Here is a 25,639-nt window from a genome sequence, read left to right on the forward strand (position 1 = left end):
AGAGTGCCATAGCTCGCGGACTCAATGATAGCAAATACCTTCACATCCCACACCTTCTGATCTAGGGCATATAGAAGCTTGAGTGCCCTCTCATGATCATGATAAGGTAGCTATGCTTTGTTTGCTCGCATCTTGTTGACAATGGTCTGAACATGAGAAAACATGGCATAAATGGACTCGCCATCTAGCCAAGAGAAGTTCTCGTACTCACGCTTGTACGTCTCAAAGAGTCTGGTTTTGACATGAACGGTTTCCTCATGATAGCTTTGAAGCCTCACCTAGATCTCTCGAGCATTTGCACAATCAGAGACTCTCTCGAACTCTGGAAGAGAAAGACACAAGAAAAGAACACTACGAGCTCTACTATTTGTGTTGTGCTAATCCCTTTGTTCTTGAGTGGTACAGGCACGAGGTTCAAGCACAACGTAAGTAGTATCCTCGAAAATCTCCCAAACAAGCCAATCGATCCCTTGAAGATGCGTGAACATGCAGATCTTCTAATAGGGATAGTTTGTTCCATCAAAGAATGGTGGTTTGCTAGAACCATGCTCTATGTCGCCTTCGTGGATCACTAACCAATTAAGGTGGAATGATCCTTAACCGGCTTTGATACCAATTGAAGGACCAGAAACGGTGATCAGAGGGGGGGATGAATGGGAGCCTCAAATTTCTTTTGAAACTTTCAACCACTATCCCAAAATCAACCCCTAAAAGGCACACAACCAAAAGCAATCAAGAGAACCTAGAGAAGTTCCTTAGAAAGCTAGAATCCCAACGGAAAAGACAGAACTCGAATCGGAGCTCAAAAGATCGAGAAGCGAACAACAAGATTCAGCGTACAAGCCCTCCTACCAGACATGTTTGGTGTGCTACCGGACATGTATGATAAGCTTGTAAAGAACCAGAACAAAATCAGACCCGTAGCTTCTACCGGACATGTCCTGTGTGCCTACCGGACATGTCCGAGATGCACTGAACAACATAGAGCAACTTCGGGAGAAGAGTCATAAGGCTTACCAAACTGTGTCCAAATAAAATGAAATTCTAACCATAATGTCTAGACACCTTTGGGTAGGTCTCCACTAAATCTCAGCTCCAACCTCAAAAGTTTGTCTACCAGACATGTCCGAGATGCACGAGCAAACTTCGAGAAAAATCGATTCCAAGACCACAACTCAATCAAACCAACTTGGATTGACCTGCAACTTTGCAAAAGGATTCACCAGGGAGTAGGAAGTCTACCTCCAAAGGATCATGGCCCAAAGCAAACCCTAACTCCGTGAATCGATGAAAATCTAAGCAAAGAAAAATTTTCCTCCCAAAAATTGAAATGTCCCGATCTATGAATTCGTGAGTAATTAGATGATTTCCTTCAGTGGAAAGATTCAACTCACATCCTAGTTCATCTCAAATCAATCGGTCCCAATTGAAACGCCCCAAAACTCAAGATTCAAGCAAGAACGTGAGAGGGGGAAAAGGGGGAAAACAAGAACACCAAGAACAAGAACGTGAATCACAAAATCTGCTCAAACCGTGAACCCCAGAGGGCACGAGGAGGTTAGGGCCTCCATTCCCAATCAAAAACACAGGTTCAATACATAGGTAAAGTGGCTAGAACATATGTGGACCTCTAAGCAAGAAACCCTGAGGGGGGAGGGAGGAACTAAGGAGAGGAAGAACGAAATGCAAAGAGGTAAGGAGGGGTTGGGCTCCCCTCTCCTATTTAACAGGAATTATTACACTGCCCAAACAACCCCTAAACCTAACCCTAACATGAGCGAACCGCCTAGTCTATAGACATTGCGATCCAACTCGGAGTAGTTGTAGATCCGATAGCCATGCGCCTTCCTCATCCTTAGCTTCGCCTCGACGCAAGCCTCAAGATGCCGCCACGTGCCGCCTTGCCCACCTCGGGACTTCCGCCCGGGTTTTGTGGAGCAAACCCGAGAACCGCCACCTGGGTTTTGAGGCCCAAACCCAGAAACCCTACATCGATGGTTTTTGTGGCTCAACCACCAAACCAAGCCCGAGTTTTGAGGCCCAAACTCAGAAACCGACCCACCGATGGTTTTTGTGGCTTAACCATCAAACCAACCACGAGTAGCGCACTCCTGCGCATCCCCCGCCGACACGTGCCACCTCATCCTCGACCGCCCGAACACCGAGTCCTCCTGAGCCTTCCCGCTCAACCCGCTCGCCTGCCGTCTTGACTTGGTCAACATGGTCACCTCCATGTACACTTGCGCTTAACGATGTCCCTAGATGTCAGCCACCGCAGCTAGCCACCTGACCTCCTAGTCCCTCGGTCCAAGCCTCACGTTCGTCCTTCACCGCTCCTGGTCCATCGGCACGGCACGTCCTCCTTGACCTTCACCTCGCCGTCGACCACCGCCTTCGGGCTCTAGATCTGCACACCACAAGCCAAGAGACATGCCGCACAACCCAACTCACGCAGTGGTTAGGTCACATACTCAACCTAGATCGTGAATCACATTGACAATCACTCATCACAAATCGAACCATAAGGGCACTTATCAACCTTGTGTTCGTAAAACGGCAGGGCCACTTGACTTGAGTAGGGAAAGCCCCGTGATTGGTTACAACGTGCCAAATTTGGGCGACTAAAGGGCCACAAAATGAAACCGCGTTTGGGTGTGGGTTTTTTATTTTTATAGTTTCTTATTCTAAAAAGAAATCATTTTTATTTGCAAAATTATTTGACTCAATAAAATGATACAAAACTATAAAGTTGGTGGGATATTGGTTACCACCGGTTGAATTGGTGGAATTTATTTTTCTCTGCTAGCTCATCTTAAAAAGTTCTAACTTTTATATATAAACTCGGATGAAGATAAAATTTATGAAATTTGTAGAGAAGAATAACATCTGCGACTTTGTAGTGTATGAGTTTTTTTATCATTTGAGATTATTTTGACACTAAAAATTTGATACAATGTTTAGATCTACTCTCTCTGACCAATTTAGATGGTATTTTAGAGCATCTCTAAGAGTTTTCAAAATCCGCACTCAATCTAGATTATTTTTGGCAAGATTGAAAGAACTGCTCCCCAACAACTCCCTATCTCAACTCTCAATCTTTCTGCACTTGGGGAAAACAATCCAATCACGTGAAAATATCCGCGTGCGTATTGATCCGCCAATCGGAGGTGGAAAGGACATGGAAAGAATAAATGGTAGGATAGGGTTTCCAATGCAAATGTACAAGAATGAAAGAAAGTCAGTATAAAAGTGGTTGGCGTGATTTATAAATAGTTCAGGATTTCTGATGCAAAATTGTCTTCAATATTTTAGGGGCGAGATTTTGGAAATGTTGGAGTAACCCAACAAACATGCTCCCAACATTTTTTAGCTACATGGAAAACTCATTGATTTTGGGTGTGTTTAGGATTGCTCCACGAACTCCGCTCCACAAACTCTACCGTGGAGCAGCTCCACAAAGAACATGGAGTTTGTGGATCACCTCTTTTTTCCTGAAGCAGAGATGCATGAAGCTAAACCTGTTTGACTAAAAAATGTGAAGCAAAGTTAAAAAAATTGGAGTGAAGGAGTCCCAAACACCCCCTTCCTTAGTATTATTTTGGGAACTATTGAAGATGCTCTTAGGTCCGTTTGAATCTCTCACGGAAACCAACGCTAAAACCAAAAGACAAGTGCCCCTTAAGGAGTACTAAGAAAAGATAAAGGTGTATTGGGTAAATAGAAGTATGCACTGGGAAGTGAGAAGATCAAGTATTTTGAAACAAAATTTGAATGTTATATGGTTATATATTTTTGAATGGAGGGAGAGTGTGTGTGTGTGTGTATATATATATATATATATATATATATATATATATATATACATATTCAGTAGCCAGCTACAAAATAAGTTATTCTATAGCCACCTCTATTTACGATAATTTTATATACTAATTTACGATAATGTCAATACATATTTACGATAATTGAGTTACTATAACATATGGGGATATTTACCATAATGCTATAGTAAACCATCTAGTAAGTAGTTACTGTAATCTCGTAAATGAAAATAGTAATTATCGTAACTCAAAGTGACTACAGAATAAGTTATTTTGTAGCCAGCTACAGGGTACTATATATATATATATATATATATATATATATATATATATATATATATATATTGACCAAGCCATCCGGCAAGCTTTATTTATTTGAGAACATCGTTACATCGTTTGTTAAAAAAAGGAAAAATAGGGGGTTTATCGACCCAAATACACGTGCAACAAACGAAAATGTTGTGAACTAATGAGCTTTCCATTCTTTGTCTAAAACACGTCCTCTACACTCGATGGGCTCCTACTGGGATTACGCCTAAAGAGGTGCGGTGTATTCAATAAAGGCCCGTTTCTCTTAGTTGATGCCACACAGGCCACGGAACATTTTGGCCCAAATGATTCTCTTCATCGGGGGCCCACCTGAAACCAAGCGCTCGATCGCTCTTAGCAAGCTGCTCGGCGTCGTCCGCTCCCTCTCCCTTATCTACCCCTCCCGGAAATGGAAGCCACCGCGCCCGCGCTCGCGCTCCACTCGTCCCCGGCCGCCGCCCGCCGCTCGGCAGGGAAGCCAGCCTTCGCCTCCCTCCACCGTGGCGGGCCCTCCACTTCCTCCTCCGTCCACCTCCGCACGTGCCAGACCCCCGCCCGCTCTCCGGTAATTTGCCTTTGTTGGTCCATTCATTTTTTTTTTTTTTTGCATGCGGAAGCAGGTTGCATTGCTCGGCGGGAGCGTGCTCACGTCTGGGGGTTTTAGGTATGGAGGAGGCGGAGGAGGGGGAGCGGGCTGGTTGTGCGCGCGGAGATGTTCGGCCAGCTCACCACCGGGCTCGAATCCGCCTGGAACAAGCTGCGCGGCGTTGGTGCGTGGCTCTGCTTCTTCTTCGTTCCTACGATCAATAATGCGCCTTTTCTGTTGCTTTTTCATGCGTTAAAGACTTAAGAGGAGGCTTTCATACCGAGCTCTGGAAGGCAGTCGTAGTGCTGCTCTTGCCTGGCCTGAGTTTTGAATTGGTAATGTAGCAAGTACTAGTACTGAAATATACAAGTTCAGTGCATGACCATTACGCAATCATTTGCATTCTACTCCTATGTTTGCTTGTCGAACCATATGATTGCAAGACTATAGGTGTTATGTGCTTGTTAATTTCTTACTACTACAGTACTACTTTGTTGCACACTTCTGTAACTTTTTTTTTTGGAACAAAGTATGTGCTTTAATGACTAACTCGTGAGCATTATCATTAACACATTGCTATTTTCATTTAAGACGTGCTAACAAAGGAAAATATTGCTGAACCAATGCGGGACATTAGGCGAGCGCTTCTGGAAGCAGATGTCAGTACCTTGCATTTTCATGTTCTACTCATCTTCATTTATACCTATATAGTGTGAGCACTGAAGTTTCTCCTGCTTTCGTCAGGTTAGTTTACCTGTTGTTAGACGATTTGTTTCATCTGTTAGTGATAAGGCTTTAGGTGCAGATGCTATCAGAGGAGTCCGACCGGACCAGCAATTAGTAAAGGTATTTCTGCGTCACACTGCCATTAAGGAATTTACAGATAATAAGAGCACGAGCGTTTGCTTGGGAGAACCATTTAATTTGTTTGACTTTGGTGTTCTCCGCATCTTAATACATAGAATTTTTTAGTGTTAAGCTCCCTCCAGAGTAATAGTGAATCACACCAGCAAAGAAAAATACTATACATGCACAGACAGTCTTCTCTGAAATGTTCAGTTGAAAACACGAACAGCTTTTCAAACTAATTAATTTCTAGCAGAGGAGGATAACCTAATTGGTGCTGCAGATTGTGCATGACGAACTTGTACAACTGATGGGTGGAGAAGTATCAGATTTGGTATTTGCAAAAAGTGACCCGACAGTTATCCTGCTCGCAGGCCTACAGGGTGTTGGGAAGACTACTGTTTGTGCAAAACTTGCATTCTATTTGAAGAAACTGGTGCATTCTTCACGCTCTGATTTTCAAGCATCTAGCAGGAGATTAATGCTTGATAACCTGTAGATACTTATACCAGAGTTAGGTTACAGGGGAAGAGTTGTATGCTGGTTGCTGCTGATGTTTACAGGCCCGCCGCCATTGATCAACTCACTATACTGGGTAAACAGGTAACGCCCATGAAGCTTCATGATGAACTGTTCCTTTTTTTCGCCATTGAATAGTTGTATGTGATATCTCCAACTTTAAGGGGCCAATATGCCCTCAGATTTTGTTTGAAACTTGGAAGTTAAACTGGGTACCTCTGCTTTTGAAATGCAGTCACACTTATGCCCTTTAGTTATTTTTCTTTTGAGCATTGACAGGTGGGTGTACCAGTTTACTCAGAAGGAACAGAAGCCAAACCTACACAAATAACCAAGAATGCTATGGAAGAGGCAAAAAGCAAGAATATTGATGCTATTGTGGTGGATACTGCTGGAAGACTGCAGGTTAATCTTCATTATACTCTAATTTCAGTCTCAAATGCCAACTTATTTGGAATTATACTCTGAACCTGATTTATCCATACCTTTATATAAAACTTATAATTCATATGTCATACAAACTAGCATTATTAACACCAGCTGATGACCTTTCTGCCATTCAGATTGATAAATCAATGATGGATGAATTGAAAGAAGTGAAGAAGGCTGTTAATCCTACAGAAGTTCTGCTTGTCGTTGATGCCATGACTGGCCAAGAAGCTGCAGGTATCCATCTGTTTCTTGCCATTGTTGCAGCCTGGTTGTTGCCAAGGGCCACATTTAGTAAATATTGGTTGGTACTGCAGCAATAGCATAGTTAGCCAGGAAACTGGCTATTGATCTAGAATTTTTTTAAATTAACAAATTATTAACAGTTTTTACTGCTCCTGGTGTACTCTACACAGCATGGCATTGTTCTGTTGATAGATTTTCAGTGAGACTGTAGTACTGCGACAGCCCCATATACTATTTATTTCTGATATGCAGCACTAGTCACCACCTTCAATATTGAGATTGGTATAACTGGTGCTATACTGACTAAATTGGATGGTGACTCCAGGGGCGGAGCCGCACTAAGTGTTAAAGAGGTAGTCATTTACTAGAAATCATTTCTATTATTGATTTCTTGATTACGCAAATAAGATTATTATTTGTCATTGTTGCAACTCAATTGCACTTTATTTTGCTAATTGACAATCAGCACTTTGTAGTTCAGTAGTGTTGATGGCAGTTTTTCACTAGCATAACTTTCACACCATGTGCGCATATCTTATTCGTTTCATTTTTCACTTGCTTGTTGCAGTTTTGAAGAAAAAAATGATTTATCATATCAAACTAACTTTTGGACTGCACTGCATGCATAAATCTGAGCAGTCTTTAATCCCTGGCAGTTGTCTCCATGCACTGTAGTGTGTTTAAACATTTTTTTGTTTTCAGCTGATATAAGAAGAGAACATGACTGCTTAATGAACCATGCAGGTCTCTGGGAAGCCCATCAAATTTGTTGGGCGTGGGGAACGATTGGAGGACCTTGAGCTTTTCTACCCTGATCGCATGGCACAGCGAATTTTGGGAATGGGAGATGTGCTTTCATTTGTGGAAAAGGCACAAGAAGTAGTAAGTAGCTTCCTGTGAAACTGCTCCGTTTTGTGTAAGCAATGTTGCAAGGATTTTATGTTATTTACATCTCTACATGTGGTACAAATAGATGCGGCAAGAAGAGGCTGTAGAATTACAGAAGAAGATCATGAGTGCAAAATTCGACTTCAACGATTTCTTAAAACAATCTCAAAATGTTGCGAAAATGGGTTCCATGAGCCGCATTATTGGAATGATGCCAGGCATGAACAAGGTACATGAGCATGTGGAGTTAAGCATGTTCTCCAACTTTACCACTATTCATTACAAGCATGTTTAAGTTTGATACAATAAACAGATAACTCCTGCACAAATTCGAGAAGCTGAGAAAAGACTTGCATTTGTGGAGTCAATGATAAATGCCATGACTGCTGGTACGTGTTTGCCCTGAATTCTAGCTACATATATGAAGCCTAATTGGATGCTTGTGCTGTGGACATGGATGCTTGATTGTATGTTTTCTGGGATGCATAGAGGAAAGGGAGAAGCCAGAGTTACTGGCTGAATCACGTGAGAGGAGGATAAGAGTGGCTGAGAAGTCTGGAAAGACTGAACAAGAGGTGAGGTTTTGTTCTATTCTTATCTGTTTTAGTAATACAAAACCGTGGAGCTAACAAGATTGTCATTTTAATTTTTCACTATTAGGTGAGCCAATTGGTTGCCCAGCTTTTCCAAATGCGTGCTCAGATGCAGAAGTTGATGAGTATGGTGCAAGGACAAGAAGCAATAGCAGGCATGGGAGATCTCATGGACTCGCTTAAAGATGAGGAGAAGGTAACAATGTCTGATGGTGTGAATATTTCTGAACAGTTTCCCTGGAGAACTTTGTGATTTCTGAACTGTTGTGCATCATTCAGGCACCTCCAGGCACCGCACGATGCAGGAGAAGGAATAGCAAGCCCAAGCAGAGGGAGCTGGACGCGGTTCTGAGCTTGTGACCTAGTGTGGCTTGCATTGGAGTTGAAAGTTTTTAACTGGAAGTTGCTCCTGCATGCAAGAGCAAGACTGAGGACAAGACCTACGCATTCCTCATCGATTGTGGAAATGTGTTTGGGTTCAGAAGGGCTGGGACATGTATTGTGAAAATGCATAGTTGGGCACTGCACTGTTCAGTGTAATTGTGGTTAATCCGGCACAAATTTCTGTACATAAAGTTTACTCTCATGAAGGAAGATATGCTTGTTTAAACTACGGACTCAATTATTAATTAGTGCTAAACAATGGGATTCTAGTAAGAACTGTCCATTCCGATGTAAATTCCACCGAATTACATCAATTCTTGGGTCAGGTGGAGATTAGAAGTTTCACCATAAAAAAGACTTTTATAATATATATCTATTTATGTTTAATATAATATATAGTTTTGGAAGACATGACTAGTTGAACTTAAGTTTAGAGGCCGGATCCATATTCTAGTAGAATTTTTTTTTGTGAATAGAGGAAGTAGAGTACTTTCTGTCTTTTTTTTTTTTGAAAAGTAAAACTTCCATTGCATCACAAATATGTTACAAACATGTTACAGAGAGAGGATCTTGTTACCCTAGTTGGCACGTGCATTTTTCATTGGAACTATCCGTTATCCATCCTAATAGCTCAAAAAGTGTGGCGCGTAGTTTTAAGGGCGTGTTTGGTTGCTGACGTAGTTTGCCAAGTCTAACATTCAGTAAAACTGTGGTTGCCATAAAAAGTGTGGCGACCAAATCGAGCAACACTTATGGCAAAGTTTGACAAAAAATAAGTCTATGACATACGAGACAGGATGCTAAGATATATGTGGCACGTCATAGTTGTGACAATGAATCAAACACCTACCGTAAACAAACGGTGACATGACTAACCTTTGGCACCAAGTTTTGATCACGAACAAAACATGAATATTTGTTTCTCATACAGTCGTCTCAGTTAACAATTTGTTCTAATTGTATAGCCTGTTCGTTTCGACTTATTCGCTCATATCTGACTTATAATCCACAGCTTAAATAGTGTTTTTCTCTCACACCAAACCATTCAACGAACAAGCTGGTAAATTCAAATTTCAAACCCATCGTACACTGCTGGCTCTGAATCAATGCGTGCGCGCAGCTTTATTATTGGCAGTGCCAACACGAGTACACGACGCACCATGTGCATTGGCCACCACTGACCTGACGCACCACTGCCAACAGCTAGCTAAGCAACCTAGCAGTGGGCCAACCGGCCAACATGGCCAGTTCGTTTAGCTGAAAAGTCATTGTCATGTTCGTTTTGGTTTATTCGTTCGTATTTGGCTTATAATTCATGGCTTGAACAGTGTTTTTATCTCACATCAAATCAGCCAGCACTTTCAGTCATGGCTTATAAGCCAATTCAGCCGAAACGAACAGGCTACATGACTAAAAATATTATACGCTGATTTGATGTGAGAAAAAAAAATTATATTTCAACTAAAAAACAAGCTCAGATTATAACACAAGCGAACATGCCCACGCGGAGGAGTCAGGAGTGTACGATGCTCCGGCGACTTGTTGACTCCGCGTAGCGGAAGCCTGGACCTAGAGGCTCGAGTTGCGCCTTCCTTGTGCAGATCCAGCTCTGATTGCTTCATTGCGCTTGCACACACACCTCGCTCAGGGGAGAAGGAGCGCGGCATTGGGAGATGTCAGAAGCAAAAGCAGCAAGACATCTCGTCTGAGATCCAGGTATCTACGCCATTCTACTTCAATACGACAACAGTTTGCACTCCAGCCGTCCACCGCCTTCTAATCTTCCTGCTTACACCAGTAATTTCAGACTCTTCACAGGTAGTACTGAAGACAGAGCTGTTGATTCTTCTCTACTTGGCGCTCTGGTATGGTATGTTCATCTTTAATCTTTTCACCTCTCATTTCCCTATTTGATTGATGCAATGCAAGGCGGCGCTAGTTTATGTTTCTTCATTATTGCCTAGAAAAAAAGCCCCACCTTTCTTTAGTCCTACCACCTAGTATTCGTGACAATCCCATTGATCTCTTCCCCTTTCGGCTGCTTCTTGTGATGGCAGGGACAGGAAGGCTCTGAAGGCTTGCCTGCAAAGTAAGAAGCCCCACATCAGCAGCATTCATCAATCAAGAGGCTACACTTGTTTTCGCAGGTAAGAAAATGGGAAACTGACTATATGACTCTTTTGCTTTGCAAAGAAAACGGTTACTTATTTCCAAAATTCAATTTATAGGAAATCTGGGCGCTTAAACAAACATGGTTGGTATGGAAGCTGCTGCAGTGTCCGCAGCAGTATCTGGAACGTTGAAACTTGTGTGCAACAAGTTAGGGTGTGTTTAGTTGGGGAGGTGAAAATTTTTGGGTGTCACATCGGATGTGTCGGAAGGATGTCGGGAGGGGTTTTTGGATACTAATAAAAAAACAAATTACAGAACCCATCAGGAAACTCCGAGACGAATCTAATGATACTAATTAATCGGGCATTAGCACATGTGGGTTACTGTAGCACTTAAGGCTTTCATGGACTAATTAGGCTTAAAAGATTCGTCTCGCGATTTTACCGAGAACTATGCAATTAGTTTTTTTTTCGTCTACATTTAGTACTCCATGCATGTGTCCAAACATGCTCTTTTACTGTAGGAGGCAAAAAAAAAATTGGAAACTAAACAGGGCCTTAGCTCCACTTGTCATCAAAGAATACAGCTCTATAGTAGGTGTCGAAAAGGACCTCCGGGAACTCCAAGATCTAGCTCTGGAGATCAATCAACGGCTGGAAGCAGCAGGAGACAGAGCTATGGGGGATGCTCCATCGCTCAAAAAGTTGAAAGAAGCCGTTTATGAGGTTGATGATGTTGTGGATGAGTTCCAACTGAAGGCTGAAAAATATGAAGCTGATGGTGATTGTGGTTTTGTGTCCAAATACCTGCACACAAAACCAAAATCGTTTATATTTCAATGCCAGGCTGCCAAAAAGATCAAGAAAATTAAGAAGATGTTTGATGTCCTTGTGAAGCAAAAAAGTATTTTGAATTCAGTGGTGGGCAATGATCCTGTTAGCCATATGGCCCCGTTCAGCTTGCTGAAACTTGGCTGAAAACACTGTTCTGGCTGAATTGTTGTGAGAGAAAAACACTGTTCTGACTGAAAAAAACAAGCCAAACAAGCCGCTTTTTGGGTAAGCCGAACGGGGCCTATGGATATGCAAACACTGCCCTTCGTGGATGAGGCAGCAGTAATCGGAAGAGACCAAGAGATGAATGATATTCTATCTGAGCTGCTACAGGATGATGACCAACAGAGAATCAAGATAGTTTCAATAGTTGGACTTGGTGGCTCTGGGAAAACTACTCTGGCCCAGCTGGTTTTCAAAAATGTCGAAACTATGGAGAATAATAATTTTACAGTTAAACTATGGGTTCATGTGTCACAGGAGAAATTTCAACTTGAAAAAATTCTCAAGAAGCTATTTGAAGCTTTTTCTAATGTGGGGTGTGAAGGACTTCCCTTGATGAATATGGTCAATAAAATCTTTGACAGGTTGACCAACAAAAGGTTCCTGCTTGTATTGGATGATGTTTGGGTTGAAGACCATAATAAATGGGAAGATTTCATGGTATATTTGAAGAATGGCTCGTCAGGAAGCAGGATTCATACAATACAAGCAATTGATCGACCAATGGATTGCTCATGATATGGTCACGGAAGATGGTATTAACTATTTGGAATATGTTGGCGATGACTACTTTAGTCATCTTGTGCAAATTTATTTCATACAAGATGTGAAGAAAGCAGCAAATGGAAGAGTTGAGTGTAAGATGCATGATTTGGTGCACGATCTTGCCAGATCCATTTTGGGTGGTGAGATTTCACTTGTCGTGCCCAGGAAGGCAACCAATTTCATAAAGAGCTGCAGGTATTTTTCTCTAGAGGAACACACAAGACATCTTCCACCCAAAAGCACATTTCAAAAGGCACGTGCTGTGTATATTGCTGAACACGATGATTTCATATTTGGCAAGGCGATTAAGAATGCAAAACATTTGCGCAGTATCACCGTGGAATATATGCATACATCAACACTTACAGCCATACTACAGACAAAAAATTTGAGGTACCTTCGAATTTCAAGATTGAAATAGGAAACACTTCCTGAGGTTATTTCAGAAATCTGGAGTCTGCAAGCTCTTCATGTAACATCAAGTGACCTTGTCAAGTTACCTGAATCCGTTGGTAAGCTGCAGAAGTTGAGAGTGGTCAACTTGTCATACTGTTCGAGGCTAACAAGTTTGCCGGATTCCATTGGCAACTGTGTCATGATTTCTAGCATAGACCTTTCTGGTTGTCACAATGTTGCTGCTTTACCAAGCTCTATCGGCAGGAATAAAAGGTTAAGATTATTGAGATTAGGTAGTACCAAACTTGACAGGCTACCATCAAGTATCACCGCACTGGAAAATCTGGAATGTTTGGACCTTCAATGCTGTTCTAAGTTGGTTGAGTTGCCTGAAGGCATAGGGAACTTGAAGAAGCTTGTTGTTCTGGACCTAAAAAATTGTGAAAAGTTAGGAGGTATTCCCAAAGGGATTGCACAGCTTACTCGACTTGAAACGCTGGGACTATTTGTTGTGGGAGAGGATGATGAAAATGATGCACATATCTCAGAGCTTGAAAACGTCAATAAGATTAGTGGGGAACTAACTATCCATGGTATTGCACATTGTATGGACCCAGATGTTGCACACAAGGCGTGCCTGAATAAGAAGACACTTACAGAACCTGACACTGATTTGTGCAAGTAATGTGGGGGTAAACTCTGAAAATCAACTGGAAGTGTTGGAACCACCGCCTGGAATTAAAAGCCTCAAAATTGTCAGGTATTCAGGTCAGGAATCCATGCATTGGGTGTTTCACTTCAGGATATTGAGGGAGTTGGAACTATCAGATTTCCCAAGATTGGAGCGTCTGGAGGGGCTAACAGAGTTGCCTTGTTTGGAGAAGCTTGTGCTAAAAAAAATGACCGCTCTTAGAAGCATAAGGGGAGGTCCGTTTCCTTCACTACTGGAGTTATCTATGAATGAAATGCCATGTTTGGGCGTGGTTTGGATGGTAACAGAGGGGAGCTTGGCTGACATGGAAGGGGGGCAACTGCAGATTGGTAATTGTTTATCACATGTATTTATATTTGACTGTCCCAAACTGATGGTGATGCCATCCTTTCCTTCGTCGCTGAAGGACTTGTGTTTGGCAAGAAGCAACGTGCAGCTGCTGGGACTTCCAGGCGTAGACCAAAGGTCCTCATTGCCTTCAAGCAGTGCAAGATTGCCTTCTTTTAGTTTTAGCCACCTATACTACCTTGGATTAAAAAATATGCCACCACCAGCAGGAGCGGCATCGTATGGATCTGGATGTAGATGTAGATGGGAGCTGCTGCAACACTTGACAGCACTGGAGATGTTGAAAATTGATAGCTGCAATGGCCTAACCCAGCTGCCAGAGAGCATGCGGAACGTCGCATCCCTCCGAATCTTGTGGATTTTTAGGTGCCCAGCTCTCTGTATGCTTCCCGAGTGGCTGGGGGAGCTCTGTTATCTGGAAAGGATGCACATTTGGGAGTGCGGTAGTTTGAGACCTGCTCCGTCAATGCAGCCGCTCAGGGCCCTCGAAGTACTGGATATTGATGAGAGTGGGTGGGTGGGGGATCTCTGCTCTCCGTCTCTGCAGACTCTGTTGATTCAGAATTGTGACAGCATAAGTAGCCTCCCGCAATCATTCAGGCAGCTCACCTCACTCACGTATCTTCAAATAAGAAATTGTAAGTTTCGCCGGGCCTTGTTTAGATGGCAAGAGTTAGAAAAATTTGGCACTGTAGCATTTTCGTTTGTATTTGATAATTATTGTCTAATCATGGACTAACTAGGCTCAAAAGATTCGTCTCGTAATTTATAATCAAACTGTGTAATTAGTTATTTTTTTATCTACATTTACTGCTGCATGTATGTGTCCCTAAATTCGATGTGATGAAGAGAGAGTGAAAAAACTTGGAACTTTGAAGCAATCTAAAGCAGGCCCCAGTTGCCAAAATATCTAGCAGAGTTCCGCTCTCTACAAAAGCTACACATCCATTCATTAACCAGGTTGAGCAGCCTTCCACAATCATTGGGGTACATCACCTCCCTCCAGGAGCTCCAAATACAAGAATGCGATGCACTTGGCCACCTTCCCGATTGTGTTGGGGAATTTCGTTCTCTAGTTGTATTCAGGATTTGTGGCTTGCCGAACCTGACGTGCCTGCCGCAATCATTGGGGCACCTCACCTCCCTCCAGGAGCTCGAAATAGGAAGCTGCAAGGCACTTGGCCAACTGCCCGAATCGCTAGGGGAACTCCGCTCTCTAAGGAAATTTCAGATACTGGACTTAACGGGCCTTAGCTCTGTTCCTAAATCTATGTGCTGCCTCACCTCCCTTGAACAACTTATGATCTATGGTTGCCCGGGCATCAAATCCTTGGCAGAGTGGATTAAAGGCCTCACTGCTCTGCAGAAACTGGATATCTCTGGCTGCCCTGATCTGGAAAGGCGCTGCGAGAGGAGGAAGGGGAAGGACTGGCATCTCATCTCCCACATCCCTCATCTGAGGATTGGGCAAGCAGATGCCCGTAATCGCTTCCTGTGGTGAGTTTGTTGAACTCTGACAATTGGTTCCCTTTTATTACCTTGCGCAGATTCACTGGCCAACCTAATTCCTCATCCAATTTTTTTAAGGGAACTGACTGGACGAACGGTCCCCACCTGAATGTGGCACCGTAGTTTTGAAGGCCAGTCTCAACGGTGGTTTCATCGTAGTTTCGTAGACATTAAACAGCCTCACGTGGCACCGTATTTATGAAGAGAGATGATAAAAGTTTTATAGGAATAGAGAGAGTTTTATATGGATAAAACTCTTCTACACTATTTCTAAAATATAAACATGTTAAAAATTGAGATATGAAACCTTCACAGAGACTGACCTGATATCAGATCAAATCCAGTGTGTGGAGGGTCCAAAGGACCCAAGAGTTGTGGCTTGTAGCCAGAGGTACAATATGGGCAAGGGAGAGTTTAAATTACATCGAGGAGATTGAGCTCAAATTATATAGAGAGGGGAGCTTCTAGGTAGTCTGACATTGCCAAAGCTTCAACGTCGCCTCGCATGATGCGACTAGCCGATCGACACTGGGTACCATGTTCCTGAACCCGACATCGTTAGCCTGTTCGCTTGGTCGTAAACGATCGTAAATTTCTAGCCAGAACAGTATTTTTCTCTCACACCAAACTAGCCAGCAGTAAATAATCCACGATCGTTTACGGCCTGCCGAACAGGCTGCGTGCCGATGCTTCCACAGTTCGCAGCAGAAGAGCAGGATGAGACATGACGTCCGTGCTGGCAATCCTGTTGCATCACCAGCCAATCCTGTCCTAGAAGCATCGAACGAAGGGGCACTTGGATATGATGCCCTCGGCGTCTTCACGGCCACCCCCACACAGTTCACAGGTGTCAGCCTGCAGGATCTTTTTCTTCGCTAGGTCTGCTTTGCATCCGCGAAGGAACAGTGTTTTTTCTCGCAACAAATCAGTGAATAGTACTTTCAACTGTGGTTTTTCAGCCAAGATCTTGTTCTGGACCAATTCCTCATCCGATTCATGTTGATTCATTTGATTATGGAGGTGTGCAGCACGATAGTTCAACCTCATTGTGCTTTTGTAAAGTACATAGCTTGGTCACATCACGATGTGTGGTGTCTTCAAGATAGTGTCAGACCATTTCTAATGATGCAAGGTAAATGAACAGAGACAAATCCGAACTCCTAAAGTGCTGTGGAAATGCTTCGAAGTGTTTTGTTGAAAAAATTCCTGCTGCTATTAAATGCTTCAGTTGTGTATTACTACCTCCGTCCTTCAAAGAATGCGACTATGGGTTGCGTGCTACAAAAGGTGGTTCACGTTGATCAAGTTTTTAATACATAATTTTCACAGTTATGTCTTTAAATTAATGTAGTACTACACTGAGACTCCATTCTCGATGCAAGCCACTCGCCCGGTCTCATATTAACCATATCCATATTTCATTACTTGTACCTGAACAAGGTACCAACTTGAATGATGAAATCATCATCCCTCAGGACATTTCCTGAGCAGAGAACCATTGAGAATGATGAACTCATCATGCGACTCTTAAAAACTAAGCAGGGCTAAGCATCAACTAGCATATAACTACCCTAGGGTGACAAGGAAATGTATTGGAATATCAAGGTAATCATGCAGCAACGGGTTTCAAATCGGCCCTTATAATTTAATGCACATATTATAGGACTCAAATGATAAAAGCATTTGTAAACAACAAGGAAGGGGTTGTATGCTCTGGGGCTTGCCTGTGTTGTCGGGAAGGTCAGGATCCGTAGAAGTCCACAGAAGTTAAACCCAACACACGGGTGGATGAACCTTCACCGAAGCTTGATCAACACGAACTTTCTCACTCTCGTGCACTACACGTAATAAAATGATGCATGCTTAACATGATGAAGTGCATGACGTGATGCATGATGAGACACATAAAAGTGCATAGATGAACTCAAACAAAAGTTAACAAACTTGAGTACAACTTTCCTTCACGGTACAGTTGCAAGCCAACAAAACCAACTTGTTACCAACTAACCAAAGTTTTTCATTTTAGTGTTTAATTATTCCATAAATCAAGTTATTACATGTTAGTAGGAAAAGATTAAGCATCCTCGGAACAGCAGGGGTTTTTGTGTTCCCAGGTTCTCAACAGTGTATAAAACACACACAAGTCATACAAGAATTTATTTGAAGCATTAAAGCATTTATTAATCATTTATAAAGGCATTTGACCAGGCTTAAATTAATTATCCAACTTAATTTTATCAAAACAGTACCAAACTTTTTGTGAGAGCAATTATGAACATGATTAACATACACAAAAAGTTTCAACATCAAAAGATTAATATTTTGAGCTACACAATTATTTTATTAAGCATTCTTCTATTTAAGTTCAGAATTTTTAAGCATACAAGAATTACTGAACATGGCTAAAACATATTTTTTCATGTAGAGCATCTCATAACAAAGCTAACAAAATTAGTTTCACCATTTTAGCATTTTTTAAGAATTATTTAAGCATTTTACAAGATTTAGCACATTTTAGTATTTTCTGAAAAACAAAAACGCTAAAAACCCTATTTTACCGCAGCCCTACCCAGCCTCAGCGACTGACAGGCGGGGCCTGGGTCATCTACACCGTGCCCCCGCGCGTGACCGCGGGTTCACGGCCTTTGATCGACGGGTACTTGCCGGCGGCGACCTTGCCGGTGACGAGACTGTCACCAACGTGCTCCCCTCACTCTCGCGCACACATCTAGGCTATCAGTTGCTCGGGTTAGGGCTTGGCGCTAGGGTTTACTACCGCGCTCGGGGTGCTCACCGCGACTTGATCGGCTGCTCGGTTGGGATAGGGACGAGGCGGAGATGCTCGGTCGGCGTTGAGGACTACAGCGGCAGCATGAACCGACGAAGACGATGACATTCTGGCGTGTCCTGCACAGTAGCGACGAAACGAACAAGCCAATCACAACTAGGGCATCAAGGTGAAGCCAAAGAAAAAGACGAGAGAGAGGGAGAGCTTCACCGGAGCAAGCTGACCACGGCGAGGTGCATGGCCTGCAGCGGCGCTGGCGGACGGCCGCGGCTAGAATGGCTCACGCAGGCGATTCCGGTGGTGAGAGTTGCTGCGACAGGGCTCAAACGATGTGCAAGGAGAAGGCGGAGCTGGCGGCACAAGCTATAGGGCGGGGATGGCTCAATGATGGCGAATTTTGCCGGCGACTAGAGATGGCCTGTGGCAGTGAAGAAGAGAGGAAAAGAGAGATACAGCGGTCAGGCTAGCTTAAGAAGGCGATGACAACATCTCTGGGCTTCACCCACACCTTCTCGAGCGAGCTACGCAGACAAATGCGCGCCCAAACGCGAGATACAGCCAAACAGCGCACGACGGGGGCACGACAAGTAGGCAGCTGCTGATGTTACTATAGTAGCCTTACAGAGATTTTGAATTTTGAAGATTTTGAAATTCTTACTAGTTTTGAAGATTTTATAATTCATACTAGTTTTGAAGATTTTGAATTTTGAACACATGAACTCAAAACTGAAAACCTAGATTCAGTTAGGTTTTTGATCAAATAGTTTTGACTAGCTAAGTTTGGTAATTATTAGTGGCCAAAACACTTTCAAACAATCCAACCAATGGCATAGTATCAAAGTACAAACTTCATACCAAAGCATAGAGCCAAAGTTTGACAAAATTTATTTATAAAATTCTATTTAATAATTCCTCCAAAATTGAATTTGATTACTGTTTTCCAAGACAGCCAAATATGGCTGTGGAATTCAGTATTGAATTCAAATTCGGAGTTCAAATTTTAAAATGTTTGACTTGAAAAATCAAACAAACCTTGATTCAATATTGTAGAACACACTTTTCACTTCAAAGTTTATTCGAACAAAATTGTATTTGTTTAAGAAATTTTCATTTCATAAAATCACAAAGAACCTTAATTGATATTGTTGATAGCATTTCATACACTCACATATACTATATATATGAACCAAAATGCATTATGATTGATGCATCCAAAGCATGTTTGATACAATGCTCGATGAGTATGATAATGATGCTCATGATTAGGTTTTTATTAAGTGCTTAAGACCGAGGGTGCTACATCTTCTAGGTTGCGGCTATGGTCTCCTCCTAGACTTTGAACTTTGGCCAGAAGACCTCAAAGTGGAAGCGCGCCTTTGTCGTGGCTCCCAGGGTATTAGTGTGCAGGAGGAGCGGACCGTGATCCGAGGCGTCGGAGTCGAGACCTCTCAAGTGGGAGTTGGGGAACATCTCGTCCCAATTAATGGGCACCAGAACGCGGTTGAGGCGCACGCGAGTGTCGTCCTCTCCCATTCGTTACTCCAAGTGAAGCATCGCCCATGCAGATGCAGATCCTGGGGTTGTAGCTCTGCCATGACGTGTATGAATCGGCGGAGGTTGGCTCTATCGATGCGCTGGTTCTTCTTGTCTGCGTCATTGAGAATAAGGTTGAAGTTGCCTGTGACATCCCAAGGCCCAACACAAGCGTCACGAATGGCCTCTAGCTCTTCCAAGAAGATGGCCTTCTTAGCATCATCTTATGGCATGTAAACATATGACAGCCACCAGCTTGAGTCCCCTATATCCCCTTGGCCGGGCCGCTGCACCCGCACCGTAAATGGAATAGCAGCCTACATGGACGTCAGAGATCGATCTCCTGTTGGCATCCTGCGATGAGGATGCAGCCTCGCGTATTGGGCCTAAGATCGGTGACTAGCGTTGTGGCCGCTGAAAGCTCTAGTTTGGTTTTGGTTAATTGATGAAACCCTAAGTGCTAACCTAGTTTATCAAAGTGATTATGAGATATGTAGCACTATTCTAAGTGGTGAAGCAAATGAAGATCAGGACATGATGATGGTGATTCCATGGTGATGATCAAGTGCTTGGACTTGGAAAAGGAGAAAGGAAAACAAAAGGCTCAAGGCAAAGGTATAAGTGGTAGGAGCCTTTTCGTTTCGGTGATCAAGACACTTAGCGAGTGTGATCACATTTAGGTTCGATAGCCGTACTATTAAGAGGGGTGAAACTCGTATCGAAATGCGGTTATCAAAGTGCCACTAGATGCTCTAACTCATTGCATATGTATTTAGAATCCAGTGGAGTGCTAACACCCTTGAAAATGTTTGTGAAAATATGCTAACACACATGCACGAAGGTGATACACATTGTGTTTAGCACTTGGGAGCAAGGGTTTGAAACTCCACCGGTGGAGTGTCCGCCCGTAGAGTGCGCTGCCACGTCAGCAGGACCAGACGCACCCCACCAGCGTCCGGTCACTAAGTGACCCAGCGTCCGGTTGAAGACCGACGCCAGCATCTTCACTGCTTTCACTGACCGGACGCGGGGTGAGTCCGGTCAAGGGTAACCAGACGCGTCCGATCGTGAAAAATTGTCTCTGGATGCTTACTAGAAACGACCGGACGCTGAGGTCCTGCGTCTGGTCACTTCGAAGGAGCGCGTCCAGTCACAACTTAAATGTACTGATGACCGTTGAGATCGGGCGATCAACGTTTGAAGCAGGGGCCACGTGGCATGCATCGCACGACCAAACGTTGGGGTCCAGCGTCCGGTCGATCTGACCGGCACGTCCGGTCGCCCCGTTTTCCAGTGGACTAAAGAGCCAACAACTCTATTTCGTGGGGGCTTCTATTTAAGTCCTATGGCTGGCTCAAGCTCACTCTCTTGGCCATTTGCATTGACATATCAACCTTATGAGCTTAGCCAAAGCTCTCACACGTATCTCCATCATTGATTTATCTTCTTTGTGAGATTATGAGAGAATCCAAGTGCATTACTTGAGTGATTACATCTAGAGGCACTTGGTATTCGTGTTTCGCTGCGGGGTTCACTTGTTTCTCTTGGTGGTTGCCGCCACCTAGACGGCTTGAGGCGCGAGGATCGTCGAGCGGAGATTGGTGATTGTCTCTGGCTCCAATCGTGGTGATTGTAAGGGGTCTTTGTGCCTTCCCCGGTGGAGCGCCGAAAGGTAACTCTAGTGGATTGCTCGTATCATTGAGTTACCTCACTTGTGGGTAGGTTCTTGCGGTGTCCAATTGTGTGGATGAGGTTCGTGCAACACCTCTTAGCCGCCGAACCACCAAGTGCTGGTCGACACAACGGGGACTAGCGTGCCGACAAGCACGTGAATCTCGAGAGAAAAATTGGTTGTCTCTCACCATTTGGTATTCTCCCGATGATTGATTAAGTATTCATCTTGTGATTGGTTCACTCCTATACACGGCAGTATAATCACCATACTCACTCATTTATATTCTTGCAAACTAGTTATAGCAAACTCTTTAGTGTAGCTAGAATTAAGAGCTTGCTTTGTAGTTTAAGTTCATCTAGTGGAGCTCTTTAGTGTAGCTAGAATTGAGAGCTTGCTTTGTAGTTTAAGTTCATCTAGTGGAGCTCTTTAGTGTAGCAAGTATGAGAGCTCTTAGTGAGTAGTGACATAGCAAATTATGTGTTTAGTGATCATAGCAACTAAAATTGTTGGATATGTGGCTTGCAACCATTGTAGAGCTAGAGCAAGTTTGCATTTCGCTATTTGTTGTACTAATCAAATTGCTCTAATTGGTTTGTAGATTTTTAAATAGGCTATTCACCCCCTCTAGTTATATTAGGACCTTTCAGCCGCACATGACACGAGAGAATGATCTTGTTATCCATTGAAGTATGCGACGGAAGCCGGTGTTCTTGGCTCAGATGGCCCCTCCACTAGGTCCCGCCGAGGTGCTCGACCAGATTTGCATTTGCTCGCTGGGAACAGCTCATCCAAAGCGGCAACTTGACTCATCGTCAGTTTGCCGGTGAAGATGGCGTCGTAGGATCGCTTTGCCGCTGATGAGACTGGTGCGGAACACCCATCTTCTTCGTGAGCAGCACCTCACCCGCTTTTGATGCAGGGATGTGAATGAGCTGCTGCGCCACAATTTGGGTGCTCCTGATGGGCATGGGCTTGGGTTTGCTTGGCGGCTTCGGCTTTGGCAGTGTTTTGATCATGGGTGACCGGGTGGGCCGGCCTGCTGTGCTCTGCCTCGGATTGTTGTGGCGACGGCAGGGAGCAATTGATCTGTTCCACTGCCGCCACTACTTGGGCTGCGTCAGGCATCGCCAATGGGCCAGAGGGTGCCTCCTCCCGCCGCTCTGGGCTGGGATGCTGGGCCGGCCTGCTGCGCTCTGCTGCTTCCTCCGCGTGGTGCTCTTCGGCTTCCTCCGCGTGGCACAGCTGTGCCTCGTCAGGAGAAGCCAATGGGACCGCCTGGGCAGTTGCCGTATCAGCTTGGTGCAGCGTAAGGCTGGACGAAAAACTCGAAGCTCGTTAGCTCGCTCAGCTCGTGGCTGGCTCGACTCGGCTCGACTCGGCTTGTTAGGATAACGAGTTGAGCCGAGCCAAGATTTTAGCTCGTTAGCTATAACGAGTCAACTCGAGCCAGCTCGAGCTTACAGGAAAAAAATATCAAAATTTATATTAGTTTTTGTATTACTTCATGTCTTGCACTTTACAATTGACTGGTAACTGGTCTAGACCCTATAAATTGACTGGTAACGGGTCTAGATGCATTTCTTTTGTATTATTATTATTCTCAAACTTTAGATAAATACAAATATTATATTTTATGTATTTTTTATACCTGGCTCGCGAGCTTAACGAGCCGAGCCGAGCCGAGCTGGCTTTCTGGCTCGTTATCTTAACGAGCCAGAACGAGCCGAGCCGAAACGAGCCGAGCCGGCTCATTATTCAGCCTTAGTGCAGCGTATCAGACTGGTGCAGTATCACCATATTCCACTGAGATTTCATTTCTTTCTTTAAGTTGATTAGGGTTTCATTTGCTCTACAAAAAGAGAAAATTAGTTGAGATTTCGAATAAACTTTGCAGCAATTGTTTATTTGAAGCAGCTGTCGCATTGCAAAATGGGAAAAATCAATTGATCAGATGGTGTCTTTTGCCCTTTGTTGCGTGGAAAACACGCAGCCCATAACAGGCATTACGACAGGAAGTACAAGCACAAATTCGTATTGCAATTTTTTGTTTTTTGTTTTCAATTTTCATTTCATTCAGTACACATAATTTAGGCTTCTTTTCTTTTATTGTTTTGCATGAAATGTAAACGCCGCCCCTTCTACAGAGCAGGAGTTCACTATCGGCTTGAGCCTTGTTTAGTTGGCGAATTTTTTTGGAAAATGGTACTGTAGCACTTTCGTTGTTATTTGGCAATTAGTGTCCAATAATAGTTTAATTAGGCTTAAAAGATTCGTCTCGTGAATTTCGTCTAAACTGTGTAATTAATTTTATTTTTTATTTATATATTTAATGCTTCATGCATGCGTCCAAAGATTCGATGTAACGGGAAATCTTGAAAAATTTTGTAAAATTTTAGGAAATAAACGGACACTTGGAATCGGCATCCGTACCGGTTCCGCTACCAACACAACCTAAGCGGCAGTGATGCGGCATCTGTGCCGGTTGGTCCATCCGTGCCAGCTCTGTTGCAACTGGTACGGATGTCTAGGTAGCGAAGCCCAGTCCTACAGTAATGTGTGCATAACAACGTTCCCTGGTTGAATTGAAGTGTGTTGAGGGGGAAATAAAGTTCGGAATTACGTACTCCAACGTAACTGAGAAGGTAAACGCGCGCGTGGGGTTTGACAGTTGCTTCTTCTGCTCTTGCGATTACATATACTTTTCAAATTTCAAGGGATGGAAAAACGAACATATCTATAGGAGCCCACCCTATGGTACCCTATAACGAAGATAAGGTTTTGTATAGAAGCTAATGAATGCTTGGCTGTCATTGACGTGCAAGACCCTGGTGACCAAATCATATCCAATCATATCAGCAGGCCTTTCTTTGTACGTAGTCATCCTTGACGATGATGGTTTTCTGAAAGAGATCAACGATGTCAAGATGGAAATTTTGTTTGACTAGATTTCGATTCGTAGGTGCATACTGCGAATATAGAGCAGAACCTAGTATCTCAAGTCTACATTTATTTTATCATATGGCATTCCGGTGCTTAATTTCGTACGGGAAGTCACATCTAAGATGCTTTGACCACGTATAGTTTGGTTTTCGTAAGGACTAATGTTGCTGATAGACTCGTGTCGTCATTTCCTAGTTGTTTCAATTCTGTTTTAAGTTACAAAACTTTAATTTTGTACCAACCCACTCCTTTCAGAATCACCTCGCAATATCTAGTAATACCTATCTGGTGACCTAGACGACCTCAAATAAAAATCTTGTTAACTACAAAGTTTTAGATCCCATCGAGATCTACAACTTTCATATAGGTTAATTATTTCTCCATCTGAAGCCATTTGAAAATTTCAAAAATTTGTTTGTTCAAATAGATCCGAAACATGTAACGCATATTTGGGCACTGAAACGATCTCAAATGAAAATATTGTTGACTATAAAGTTATAGATCTCGTCGAGATACATAATTTTGATATAGAGTTTGTCTTCATCTGACTTTGTATGTAAAAGTTATGCTTTCTACAAAAAATCTGTCTGGGTTGATTTATGTAAATTGATTTACAGAGGCGGTTGTAAAGATGTCCGCCTCTTTAAATCGATTTATAGAGGCAGACCTCAATATGCCCACCACTATAAATGCTTGATTTACAGAGGTGGTCGTTCTTATGGCCCGCCTATGTAAATTGATTTACAGAGGCGGGTAATGGCGTTGGGCTTGCTAGCTAACTGTGCAGGCAGTCCAAAATCTTGCCTACTTGTGCTTAGGATTGCCAAGCGCCTCGAAAAATATTTTTTCTAATAGTGACTTGAGACATGTTGTGTTCATGTTGAAAAGGTTCCATATCATTGAATGAGTAATATACTATTGTATGTCAAGAAGGTGTCTAAAATTATAAAAGAAAAGTCACTAGTAGAGAACAAACTTTCTATTTTTGGCTTTAGTCTCGACACAATTTGGCCCTGGGAGTAAAGAGAGAATTAGTCTCGGTTGGAGCAACCAACCGGGACTAAAGTCCCCTGTCCAACGGCTATTGTTGTAGGCTTTTGCAGGAGGAACCTCTAGTCCCGGTTAGAGCAACCAACTGGGACTAAAGGTCAGCCTCTAGTCCCGGTTGGACCTACTAGTCGTGACTAAACCTTTAATCCCGGTTGGTGGCTCAAACCAGAACTATAATGTGACCTGCAATCCGTGTTTGAACCACAAACCGGGACTAAAGGTCCCGAGCTATATACTTTCCGCTTCCTCCTCTAGCCCGAGCCATTTCAAGCTCACTGCTTCCTCTCTGTTCTTGCTCGTGGAAGGAGTTCATTCTTGTGGCATTGTGGTGAAAACTTCATTCCTCCATCCATT

General features: G+C 43.3%; 3 protein-coding genes across 5 annotated transcripts; all 3 read left to right on the forward strand.

Moving 5' to 3' along the window:
• The first annotated feature begins 4,539 nt into the window (after nucleotides 1–4,539).
• On the forward strand, nucleotides 4,540–8,870 carry LOC136481451 (signal recognition particle subunit SRP54, chloroplastic-like). Of its 3 annotated transcripts, XM_066478792.1 has the most exons (15): nucleotides 4,540–4,695; nucleotides 4,795–4,900; nucleotides 5,308–5,375; nucleotides 5,461–5,562; nucleotides 5,846–5,998; nucleotides 6,088–6,165; nucleotides 6,361–6,486; nucleotides 6,645–6,747; nucleotides 7,009–7,109; nucleotides 7,501–7,638; nucleotides 7,730–7,873; nucleotides 7,958–8,033; nucleotides 8,134–8,219; nucleotides 8,305–8,433; nucleotides 8,517–8,870. In XM_066478792.1, exons 1-15 carry the CDS (start codon nucleotides 4,540–4,542, stop codon nucleotides 8,595–8,597), a joined length of 1,647 nt encoding a protein of 548 aa, XP_066334889.1. In that variant the 3' UTR covers nucleotides 8,598–8,870. The 3 variants fall into 3 exon arrangements, 2 of the variants coding, with proteins under 2 accessions (XP_066334889.1, XP_066334890.1); XR_010764720.1 differs by lacking the exon at nucleotides 8,517–8,870 and having other exon boundaries at nucleotides 8,136–8,219; XM_066478793.1 differs by lacking the exons at nucleotides 4,540–4,695; nucleotides 4,795–4,900 and adding an exon at nucleotides 4,915–5,051.
• Nucleotides 8,871–9,454: 584 nt separating this feature from the next.
• On the forward strand, nucleotides 9,455–14,525 carry LOC136479336 (uncharacterized). Its single transcript, XM_066477230.1, has 5 exons — nucleotides 9,455–9,472; nucleotides 10,195–10,337; nucleotides 10,429–10,491; nucleotides 10,679–10,768; nucleotides 11,257–14,525. The coding sequence occupies exons 1-5, from the start codon at nucleotides 9,455–9,457 to the stop codon at nucleotides 11,708–11,710; spliced, it is 768 nt and encodes a 255-aa protein (XP_066333327.1). The 3' UTR covers nucleotides 11,711–14,525.
• On the forward strand, nucleotides 11,810–13,415 carry LOC136479337 (plant intracellular Ras-group-related LRR protein 2-like). Its single transcript, XM_066477232.1, has 2 exons — nucleotides 11,810–12,229; nucleotides 12,756–13,415. Exons 1-2 carry the CDS (start codon nucleotides 11,810–11,812, stop codon nucleotides 13,413–13,415), a joined length of 1,080 nt encoding a protein of 359 aa, XP_066333329.1.
• Nucleotides 14,526–25,639: the final 11,114 nt, after the last annotated feature.

This window comes from Miscanthus floridulus, chromosome 9 (genome assembly GCF_019320115.1).
Source record: "Miscanthus floridulus cultivar M001 chromosome 9, ASM1932011v1, whole genome shotgun sequence".
Lineage (NCBI taxonomy): Eukaryota > Viridiplantae > Streptophyta > Magnoliopsida > Poales > Poaceae > Miscanthus > Miscanthus floridulus.